General features: G+C 40.7%; 1 protein-coding gene across 1 annotated transcript; it reads right to left on the reverse strand.

The window, feature by feature from the left end:
- Positions 1-1,596: 1,596 nt before the first annotated feature.
- LOC110007690 (uncharacterized) lies at positions 1,597-10,638 on the reverse strand. The gene is made up of 3 exons (XM_088847808.1): positions 10,525-10,638; positions 2,032-2,169; positions 1,597-1,732 (listed from the first exon to the last, which is right to left on the reverse strand). The coding sequence occupies exons 1-3, from the start codon at positions 10,636-10,638 to the stop codon at positions 1,622-1,624; spliced, it is 363 nt and encodes a 120-aa protein (XP_088703934.1). The 3' UTR covers positions 1,597-1,621.
- Positions 10,639-11,203: the final 565 nt, after the last annotated feature.

An 11,203-nucleotide genomic window follows, 5' to 3' on the forward strand; every position in this document is an offset into this window, starting at 1 on the left:
GCATCGGTGGTTGCAGGTCTACAATTCCAACCATTTATGCTCGTGATCTATTTTGTTTTTGTTTTTTTTTTTTCACTTATTTTTTTGAAACACTTCCCCTCACGTGCCCCAATCTTACTCCCACATAACACTCTCTCTTTTATATACATATTTTATTTTTTCATTTGATGTTAGGAAAAGAGAGTTGACCCTCTCATTCTCTCTTTTACTATGTATAGAATTTACATCAAATTTAACGGGACAATAATTATGTCATATATTTTGCAGAAGGAAAATTTTCCATGAGTCAGCAAGTGCAAGAGCCCGCTGACCTTTCAATATCCATCTTTAAGATGGACCAAGATGGACATTTTGTAAAACTCACGGGTCAAATTAAATACGGACGAAGTAAAAAAATCTCCAAAAACAAGTGCATTTTAAATTTTTTTTTTTTTTATATTTATGATGGGCTTGGCTTAGATGATGAATCCCTAAAATTGTAGATCAAAAATCCATTTTTAAGATGAATTTTAGAGGGAGGCAGCATGTGTACATATGAGTGGGCTGAGTCATAAAAACCACATCCTTTGTAGAAAGTAACATTGAATCTCACGGCCTCCCGCACCCTAAAATATCTATTTTTGGCGTTCCAAGTAAGGTAATATCGTGGAACATGCACCGCAATCATTTGAAGAGGAGGAAAACCGACCAAAGTGATTTTTGTGCCATTTTGTAATTGAGATTTTTTTTTTTTGGATAATTCAGTGAGAATGACAGGCCCTTACCTATTTTTTTTAAATAAATTAGTTTTTTAAAAGTGTTAATGAGGTAGTGTTTATGGGGAGAATGTAAACCACAAGGTGGCGACTAGGCCACCCTATATAATATTTGTGAGCAATGATCTAATGCAACGGTTGTATCATAATATAATGCAACGACACTTCTTGACAACCATGTTTGTGGTATTTGTATGACTCCAAATTTTACACATACACTCTCTTCATCTCAATAATCAATCTAAAAAAAAAAAAGGTTCAATTTGAACCCTAGCTATAGTCAAAATGAGTCATCTCCAAAAACGAATTTAGACCATTCATTTTGTGAATTTCAAGATTTTAGCCTTTATAAATTCAAAATCAATTTTTTTTTTTTTTAATATTGTTCATCTAATGATAATAAAGTCATCCAAAGAAGTTAAAAACGAAAAAATCCTTCTAAGGGTTAGATCTAAACATCTCACCAAAATGAATGATCTATATTAATTGGGTTAAAAAAATAATTTCTAAGTTGTGTTTTCAAATTTTTCTTTTTTGTAATTGTTCATTAGAATAAAAAGATTGTATATTTCAAAATTTGGATTAAACAAATGGTCATAAGATGGTTTTTTAAGGTTGTTGTATCGTATTATTATATAACGGTTGCATGAAATCATTGCTCAATATTTGTGGTTCACAATTTTTTTTTTTTTTACATTTCTAATTTTTTTTATGTGTGGTCAGGGCTTTGAAGTTATTATTGTACAATTGGTTGGACCCATTACCTGTTAGGGGGGATGCCAAATGGGTTTAATCGTAATTTCACTCAATTGTCCTAAATTTATAGAAAGGGCCCCTTGATTATCACAATCAGTTACTGTCAGTCGCTATAAGTCTGGGTGCTCTGAAATTATTTGTCGAAGAACAAAATGCCTGGCTGAAGCAGCAATTAAAGAGTTAATGGTCCAAACCACGCTAAGCTTACGCAGCTCTCCAGACTGGTCCCAAATTCAGAGATAATGGTTCGATGACACTGGAAGCCCCTAAATTACGCAGCTCTCCAGACTGGTCCCAAATTCAGCTCTCCATTTGAGGAGAACCCTAACTCCAAACCCTAGCTCGCCATTAAGGAGTTGGATTTTCAGGGTCCTGTTGGTTGAGAAGCTCTTCAAAACCTCAACTGGAGAATGGTGGGTGACTTCTGAAACCCTAATCTTTTGGGGTGTTACTAGCTTATTTCCAGGGACTTACCAAAAGGGCCCATTACCAGTTTGAGGAGATGAGAGACAAAGCCTCAGGATCCAAGGTTTATTGGATCTTCATCATCAGTGATTACACAGTCTACTTTGATCAAAATATCTTCAACCATGGGGCTGAGAGAAAAAAATCTTTTGGAAACAGAGAGGCAGAGGCCTAAGGATTTGATATCCTGAACCTTGTTAGAGAGAGTTAGTTTTGAGAGAGAGACGGTGAAGTGAGAGAGTTAGTTTTGAGAGAGGGCGAGTGATGCGAAAGAGAGAGGGAGAAAAAAAATTTGGATAGAGCGTCATGTTAGTATTTTTTTGGATAAAAAATTTAGGGTCAAAGGGACTCACGGGGTTGTTTTTTTGAATAAAAGAGTTAAGGTCAAAGAGGTCCAAAAAGTTATAAGGTAAAAAAAAGGAAATTTTTTTGTTTATAAGTAATATTTTTAATTTTTAGAACTCATGAAATATAAAAGTTAAAAATAAAAAATAAAAAGATATTTTTCCTAAAAAATATCATATGTAATCACCCATGTTGGAGCAGATTGTACAATCTTGGGCGATTTAGGATATAGAAATTTTGTAGATGTAACCTGCTCAACTTAGCAACTAACTCAAACAAATGTGCCTAAAAATGACACTTTATGATTGCGTACCTATTTTCTTAAATACCCTTATGATGATTTTAAAGTGACCCTAAAATTTCAGAAAAAAAAATCTTCCAAGTCATTTGCACTAGAAACTAAATGAATCTTTTGCTTGAGCCTTATCATAGGGTGCAAGCTCTAATCTTTTCAAATCACGGTGTTCGTTTACAACACGAATTTTAGGTAAACTTGGCGAGGATTTTCCCCACCACTTGCATATATACCCTCTTTAAGAAATCTGAATTTCATTTGTTTTAAAATTTTGATTTCATTTATCCAGTTTAATTCTTCCTAAGTTCCTAAGTTTTGGGATTTATTAGCAAATATCAAAACGGATCCTCTTGCTAATATTGCACGGCGGAAAGAACATCCTTTATGACCTGTTTGTTGTACTAGTTTTGCATGCGTTATCCTCTTAAATTCATGATTCTTGACAAAGTTCCTCTTTTATTTATTTATTTATTTATGGGGGTTGGGGGGTGGGGGGTGGGGGAGGAGAGGAGGCAACATTAGGAAAGTTCTTGTTCATCATCCTTAATTTTTATTTTTGGGTGAATTAGTGGGGGAGAAAGTCCCCTACCTGTTTTTCATTGGTTAAATAAAAATAAATTATATCTCACTATTTTACAACCCTAGAATAGGACAATTGTCCAACATCATAAAGCAAAGGAAGTGAAATAAAATCCGGAGGCCTAGGGGGCTAAATAGAAGCCTTTGAAAAAATTGTAGCCTTTTGAAATGTACATCCCGCACCATATTAGCCTCGCTGTAAATGTGACAAATAGAGCATAAATGATTTGTGAGTCTAAATTGGCAATTAGCAGCTACGGTGTGAAGCATATATACAGATCTGCAATAGCCACGTATGACATGTACCAACAGGGAACAATCTCTTGCAATCTCTAATGGAAACAATCCATCTAGATAGCTAAGTCGATACCTGCTTCCAAGGTACGAAATTCTGCATAATTGTTATGTGACACCAAGAGGGAGGGATGGAAAATGCAATAAAGAAAGAACAACCATCCCTTCTCATGACACCCCCACAACCTGCTATTCCTAGATTCCAAAAGGAATACCCATCAATGTTTAGCTTGAAATGTCGAGGGTGAGGAAATGACCATACAATCAATATGGAGACTCAATTTTTTGTGCTCACCATGCTACTAGTAAATTTTTTGTTATTGCGTACTCTGATATGTGGTAGGACAATGCTTTAGCATGACCAGTGATCCTCCTAATAGCTCACGCTTGAATGCCTTTCTTAAAAAATATAGTGATTTTACTGGTTAGGTGCCTCAATCTCGCCCTCCGGATCCAGAAGATCTGGCCGCATGCGTCTCGGGTTTCAGGGGAACCTGGGACTTTGAGATCGCTCTCTCGGGAACCTCGCTCAAGAGCGAGGGTAGGCATACCAACCTATGAGAGAGGAATTTAAGGTAGGTTTAGGACTTACTCGGGCTGGCTCGCGTGGGTGCCCTCTTCGATCATGAAGATAGCCCCTCAGTCCTACAACTGGTTCGAAATGGCCTCCCTTAGCCTGTATTCTCCTGTTTCTGTAATCACATACACATGGTTAATTTTACAAGACAAGTGGGCTAAAGGACCCCACCTTGTCTTTAGGTGAATGTACACAAGGCGTGTACATTAAAAGGAGAAAAAAGAATAAATGATGAGACGAGGGTTGGGAGAAGGAAGAACTTCAAGGAAGAAGAAAAGAAAGAGACATTTGATCGGGTGACTAGCCTAGCACAATGGCAAGATTGGCATGATGATTGACTTGACATGATAGTAAGACGGGCACGGTAATGAGACCGGCACGGCGGCAATACTAGTCGACGACAGAACACCAACAACAACCAGCTAGATACAATAGAGAGTTCGACGTGGCAGCAAGACAGGCACGGTAACTTTGACCGGCATGGCGGCAGTACTACTCGACGACGAGAGTACCATGACAGTGCGAAACTTATCCCTTGGTCAAATGAGAGAGGAAAAAGAAGAAGAAAGAGGGAGATAAGAGATAAGAAAGGCAGAGAGAGAGAGAGAGAGAGAGAGAAGAAAAGAGAAATAGGCGAGAAGTAAAGGAAAAGAGAAGAAAGGCGAGAGAAGATAAATAAGAGAAAAAGGAAAAAGAAGAGAAGAGAGGGAAAGGAGAGAGACAACATGAATGAGAAATGAATGCCATGAGCAGCGATGAGCATTGCCGTGCACCACATGGGAAAGGGAAAATTTGTACAGAGGCCCGACCCGCCACTCAAGTTAATGCCCGGCTCACTGTGCATGTTTCCAGAGGATAAGTGAAGAATGAGAGTGTTACGCCTGACGATGGACATCGCTGTGCACAACTGGAGAGGAGAGAGAAAAGAAATCAGAGTGAAGGCAAGAAAGATAGGGAGGGGGAAAGAGGATTTTAAGAAAGAGGAAGAGGAAAAGAAAGTAGAGAGAGAAGAAAGGAAAGTGAGGGGAGAAATTGAGAAAGAGCCGGAGGAGAAAGAAGGAAAGAGAGAGAAAAAGATTAGGAAAGAGATAATAAGAATAAGAAAAGAGGAGATGAAAGGGGTACACATGGTGCTGCCACCGCCGTGGGTGTCAGAGAGAGAAGAAAAACATAAAGAGAGTTTCATGCACGGTGTTGCCATCGCCACACATGTTCAAACAGAGAGGGACAAAGAGAAAGATACAGTAGAGAGAAGAAAGTAGAGAAAGAGATTCGTGCATGGTGTTGCCATCGCTGTGTATGTTCAAACAGAGAGAAGTGGAGAGAAAGATAGAGGAGAGAGAATAAAGAATGAAGGAGAAGAGGAAGAAGAAGAAGAGAGAGAAGAAAACGCACACGGTGTTGCTATCACCATGTGTGTGAGATAGAGAAGAAGAGAGAGAAGAAAAAGCACACGGTGTTGCCATTGTTGTGTGTGTGAGATAGAGAAGAAGAGAGAGATAAAAATGCACACGGCATTACCATCGCCATGTGTGTTAGATAGAGAAGAAGAGAGAGAAGAAAACACACAACGTTGCCATCGCCGTGTGTGTGAGATAGAGAGGAAGAGAGAGAGAGAGAGAGGTTCATGCATGGCACTGCCATCGTCATGGACATTCAGTCAGAGAGGAATAGAGAGAAAGATTGAGAAGAAGAAGAAAGAGAGAGAATTAGACACACACAACGAGAATCAGACACACACAACGCTACCATCGCCGTGTGAGTTAGAGAAAGAGAAGAAATAAGATGACATGCACGGCTCTGCCACAGCCGTGCGTGTTCACAGAGAAGAAGAGAAAAGCTGAGAAAAGAAGAAAAAAGAAAAGAGAGAGGAAGCAAGAGAGAGAAAGAAAAAAAAAGGAGGAGACAAGAAGAAGGAGAAGAGAGGAGGAGAAAGAAAATTACTTTACCGAAGGGTACCAGCCTTTTCTTCTCTTTCCTCTCTCCCTCCAAGACGCACCCATGAACTCAAAGAAGAAACACAAACTTTATCGATCAATTGAAAGTTTGAGAGGAAATTAGGTCAGCCCTTTACAATTAGGTTTAACATGTACTTATAGAATTGGGCTGAAATATGGGTGGATGGCCCAAAACTATCTCAATTGATGATAATTACAATTATTTTGAATTAAAAGAAATTCTAAAAATGTGTGCAAAATGATTGTTTTCCCCCTGCCTAACAATACGTGGAATTCGAAAATAGTCCCTACTGTTGCCCTATAATGTGCGTGATCTTTCATGGATGATCCGACGTTGCTCTGGTGCCCGTTTGACCGAAAGATGATTGTTTTCTTATAGGGCTCTGCATGGTGATCGATTTGATACCAACTTCAATCCATGGATAGTGTTTTTAAAACACGATCATGCGACTTGAAATTTGGATGAGACTTGAAAACTTTGGATCTTTAGTGTGCTTGTTTCTTGATTTTTTTTGTGATTTTTTCACTAGATCACACTAAGCATGCTGTCATGATCGCGTGGCAACAAACGCAGCTCAATTTCGTTCCCAGACGAAGATTTCACAACTTTGGAGTTTTGATCAGAATTTGGAATTCCAGAGCTAGAATTTACAGTTACTTTATTGCCTTGGTGTGCGAAATCCAACTATCATCATGTACGGGGTTCAGAATAATGGTATCCCTAGACCTTATGCACACAATGGAAGTGGTCTCATGTCAATCCGATGCATGAGGGCCGTGATTCGGCCGCTTGAGCAAGGCATGTCTTTGCTGATTTTCTTGAAACTTTCTTCACGAATCGACAATTTCTCTCTAGCTTTTTTCCCCGCTCGAACGTTGTCACGGGGCGTGCCACATATCGAAATGCTTGTTGTGATGAGACAAACATGCTCACAAAATTTGAGCACGATCCGACTGGGGACGAATGAGATATGGACCCGAAAATCACTGCCCGAGACTGAAAAAACGGTTACATTTAATGGTGATTTGGTGCATGGAGGCCACATGGAAATAGTGTGTGGCCTACCCCTTTTTGGTGTTTTACCCATAACTGTCCTAGAGTGCCCGATTAAGCTGAAACTTGACCCATAAGGGTTTTCGACCGTGCCAGATCCAATGGTGGTGGTCCCACAACAATTTGATACATCAAAAATATAGTTCTAGTTATGGGATCCATTTCAGGGTGCTAAAGACTGATTTTTCCAAAAATGTTTCTTTGTCTGCACTACCTTAAACATGTCAAATTGTGATGAAACTTGGCAAGTACCCTTTTGAAGTGCTTAAGAATATCTTGACTCGTTCTAGGGAAATTCTGAGACTGTCAAGAATTCCACCTATGTCAAGGCTTTATTAACTAGCTTCTCTTTTTATTCCGCATTGAGGAACAATTTGCCGAAAAATGTCTTCAAATAGCTTGCCCCACCGAATATTGTGCTTCGAGAGAAGCGAGAAGGACAACATTCGAAAAATTTCTTTCGTCTTTATTACTTTTTTCTTCTTAGCCACAGGACCACGTGAATGTCGAGGAGATTCACGCATTACTATAACTAGGATGCTCAGACATTTGGATGCAATGTATAGGTCCATCCACGGAGACTTTAGGGGGAGAAGAGATTTTTTTGAGGGATCCTGTTGAAGTCATCACCCTCTATGGACTAATTGTGAATCTGACAGCTGAGGATTTTGTACGGAACTCGTTGGTCATAATCAGGCCCGTCTAGAGGTCGAGTGCCATGCTGCAGGGCAGTTTTCCCATTTTGGTCTGGGTTTTGTTTGTTGTTGATGGTTTGCTAAAGGGCCTTTGGTTGGTGTCCGTCTACGTGGTGCACTAGATTGTACTCGATGGGCAGGGTACCTCAGTTTATAGAGGTGACCAGCTGTGGGTATAACCCTTGCTTACTGCTAGGCGTTTTGTTTGCATAACATGTCCAAATTCTAGCTGATTTTGGCCTTCTTGGGGCGTCTTTAGCATTTTGTAGTGTGTTTGTTTTGTTGTTAGTGATCTATTAAAGGGCCTTTGGTTAACGACCATCTGCGTGGTGCACCAGATTGTACTTGGTGAGCAGTCTCAGTTTATTGAGGTGACCAGCTATGGGTATGACCCTTACTCACTACTAGCAGTGTTGTGACATAGCAAGTCTAAGTTCTGACTTACTTTAGCCTTCTTGGGTCATCTTTAGTATTTTGGAGTGTGTTTGTGACCTCGTGGGAAAAGTGCACTTCCTCATGAGACTTGTCTTGCCTTCTTAGTGACTCTTTTGCCTTTTTGAGTCCTTTTTGTAAGGTCATGCCTTCAAGACCTGTGCAAAGCCTTTTAATGTCATGCGGTCAAGACGTGCACTACAGTTTAAGTCATACAGTTGGACCATAGTGGAGATGGATGGTAGTTTGTTGAGGCCATGGAGTGAGTATGGTGGTGGTTTTGACTCACTTAAGGAGATGACACGAGGCTACGTATGAAGGACGGATGATGTATGAATGGAAGGTGAAAAGTAGTGACCCACTAGTTGACAACGAGTATGGATGGTGGGATGGCTTGCCGTTTTGTGAGTGCGGATGAGACTCACTGGGGAATGATGAATAATAATGGAGGAATGGACTCACTAGGGAGGTGCTGAAGGTGATATGCACACACGGATGGGTCAGTTAGGAAAGACGTGCGTGAGGATGTTCATAAAGGGTGTGTGTGCTGTTTGAAGACATTTTTTAGTACCTTGGTCCCTGACGCGAAATGAAGAGGAAGCAGGTCAATAAAGCCTCAACATACAGTGAAATTCTTGATAGTCTCAGAATTTACCCAAAATGGGTCAGAATCTTTCCAAGCACTCCAAAAGCTCACTTGCCAAGTTTTGTCTCAATCTGACATATCTAAGGCAGCGCAGACAAAGAAACAATTTCGAAAAAATAAGCTTCTAGCACCCTGAAATGGACCTCGTAACTAGAACTTTATTTTTGGTGTGTCAAACTGCTGTGGAACTTCCACCATTGGATTCAACACGATTGAAAACCCTTGTGGGTCAAGTTTTGACTTAATCGAGCATTCCAGGATAAAGTTATGAGTAAAAGACCAAAATGGGGTAGGCCGCACGCTATTCCCATGCAGCCTCCCTACACCAATCTCCATTAAAGGAGGCTGATGTGCACAGTCGCGAGAAGAAATTTCAAAGGCCCGTATCTCACTCCTTGAATCGGATCGCTCTCAAATTTGGTGAGCGTGTTCGTCTCATCAAGATGAGCTTTTTCATATGTGGCACGATCGGTGATGATACCTGAGCAGGGAGAAAAACAAGAGAGAATTTGCCGATCCATGAAGAAGGTTGCAGAAAATTCAGCAACAACACGCCTCGCTTGAGCGGCCACATCATGACGGTCGCGTACCCGATTGATGCGAAACCAATTGCATTATGTGCGTAAGGTTCGAGACAATCTCTGGTCCGAACGCTGTATATGATGAATGGTTGGATTTCACATACAGAGGCGTCAAAGCTGCTGTAAATTCTGGCCGTCGGATTTTCAAATTCCGGCCAAAAACTCAAGACAACAAAATCTTCGTCCAGACACAAAATTGAGCTGCGTTTGTTGCCACACGATCGTGATGGCATGCTTATTGTAATTCAGAGAAGAAAAGAAAGAAAAACATCAAGAAATAAGCACACTACCGATCCGAAGTTTACAAGATTCTTCCAAATTTTGAGTTGCTTGATCATGGCCTAAAAACACGATCCATGGCTCAAAGTTGGTATCAAATAGATCACGATGCCAAGCTCTACAAGAAAACCACCATATTTTGATTAAACGAGCACCAGAGCAACCTCGGATCATCCACGGAAGATCACACAAGTTCTAGGGCAGCAATAGGGACTGTTTTGGAATTTCACACATTGTTAGGTAGGGGCAAAACAGTCTTTTTGCACCCAATTTTAGAATTTTTTTAATTTAATTAAATTTTAATTAGTATCAATTTAGGCAGCTTTTGAGTATCCACCGATGTTTGGGCCCAATTCTATATAAACATGCAAGGCCTAAATGTAAAAGAACTTTTTGTTCATACTGTCGATCATTCAATAAAGATTTCAATTCTTGCTTAAGTTCGTGGGTGCATCTTGGAGAGAGAGAAAAGAGAGAAAAAAAGGGTCAGTACCCTTCAATAATGTAATTTTCTCTCTCGTCCTCTTTTCTCTCTCATCTCTCTTTCTCTCTCCTCCTCTCATCTCTCTCTTTTTCTCTCCTCCTTTCATCTGTTTCTTTCTCTCTTCTCATCTCTATCTCCCTCTTTCTCTCTCCTCTCGTTTATGTCTTTCTTTCTTATTTTATCTCTGATCTCCTTTATCCACTTTTCTTTTTCTCTCTTTATCTTTCCTTCACTTTTTTTCTCTTTCCTATTCTCTCTCTCTGCTCTCTTTCTCCTTCTTCTCTTTTCGTGCATGGCGAAGCCGATCGCTTGGCATGATGTTGTTTCACTTCAGAGACATGAACAGTGAGCCGGGCCTTAACCCGAGTGGTGGGCCAGGCCTTTGTCAAAGTCTCCTTGTCTTCTTCATCTGACATGGACTGCGGAAGCACATCGTTGCCCATGTCTTTTCTCTCCTCTTCTTCTTCTGACATGGACGGCGGAAGCACATCGCCGCCCATGTTTTTTCTCTCTCTTCTTCTTCTTTTGACATGGATATCGGAAGCACATTGCCACCCATCTCTTCTCTTTCTTCTTCGTCTGACACGGACAGGGGATGCACATCGCCGCCCATGTCTTCTCTCTTTTCTTCTTCATCTGACACAGATGACAGAAGCCCAATGCCGCCCATGTCTTCCCTCTCTTCTTCTTCGTCTAACATAGACGGCGGAAGCACATCGACGCCAGTGTCTTCCCTCTCTTCTTCTGCGTCCGACACGGACAGCTGAAGCACATCGTCACCCATGTCTTCTCTCTCTTTTTCTTGGTCTGACACGAACGGTGGAAGCACATCGCCGCCCATGTCTTCCCTCTCTTCTTCTTCGTCTGACACGGACGGTGGAATGCACATCGCCGCCCATGTCTTCCCTCTCTTTTTCTTCGTCTGACATTGACGGTGGAACCACATCACTGCCCATGTCTTCTCTCTCTTCCTCTTCGTATGACATAGACGACTGAAGCAAGCCGTCA

This window comes from Amborella trichopoda, chromosome 9 (assembly GCF_054954075.1).
Source record: "Amborella trichopoda isolate Santa Cruz 75 chromosome 9, AtrichopodaSantaCruz75HAP2 v2.0, whole genome shotgun sequence".
Taxonomy (NCBI): Eukaryota; Viridiplantae; Streptophyta; class Magnoliopsida; order Amborellales; family Amborellaceae; genus Amborella; species Amborella trichopoda.

What these genes read in the sequence shown, in the direction of transcription:
- LOC110007690 (XM_088847808.1), bottom strand. Translation starts at nt 10,638, where the DNA reads ATGGGCAACGATGTGCTTCCGCAGTCCATGTCAGATGAAGAAGACAAG. An exon ending in TCACTGTTCATGTCTCTGAA is followed by an intron (nt 2,170 to 10,524) that starts GTGAAACAACAT and finishes CTCTCTAACAAG; the next exon opens with GTTCAGGATATCAAATCCTT. An exon ending in ATCCAATAAACCTTGGATCC is followed by an intron (nt 1,733 to 2,031) that starts TGAGGCTTTGTC and finishes ATTTGGGACCAG; the next exon opens with TCTGGAGAGCTGCGTAAGCT.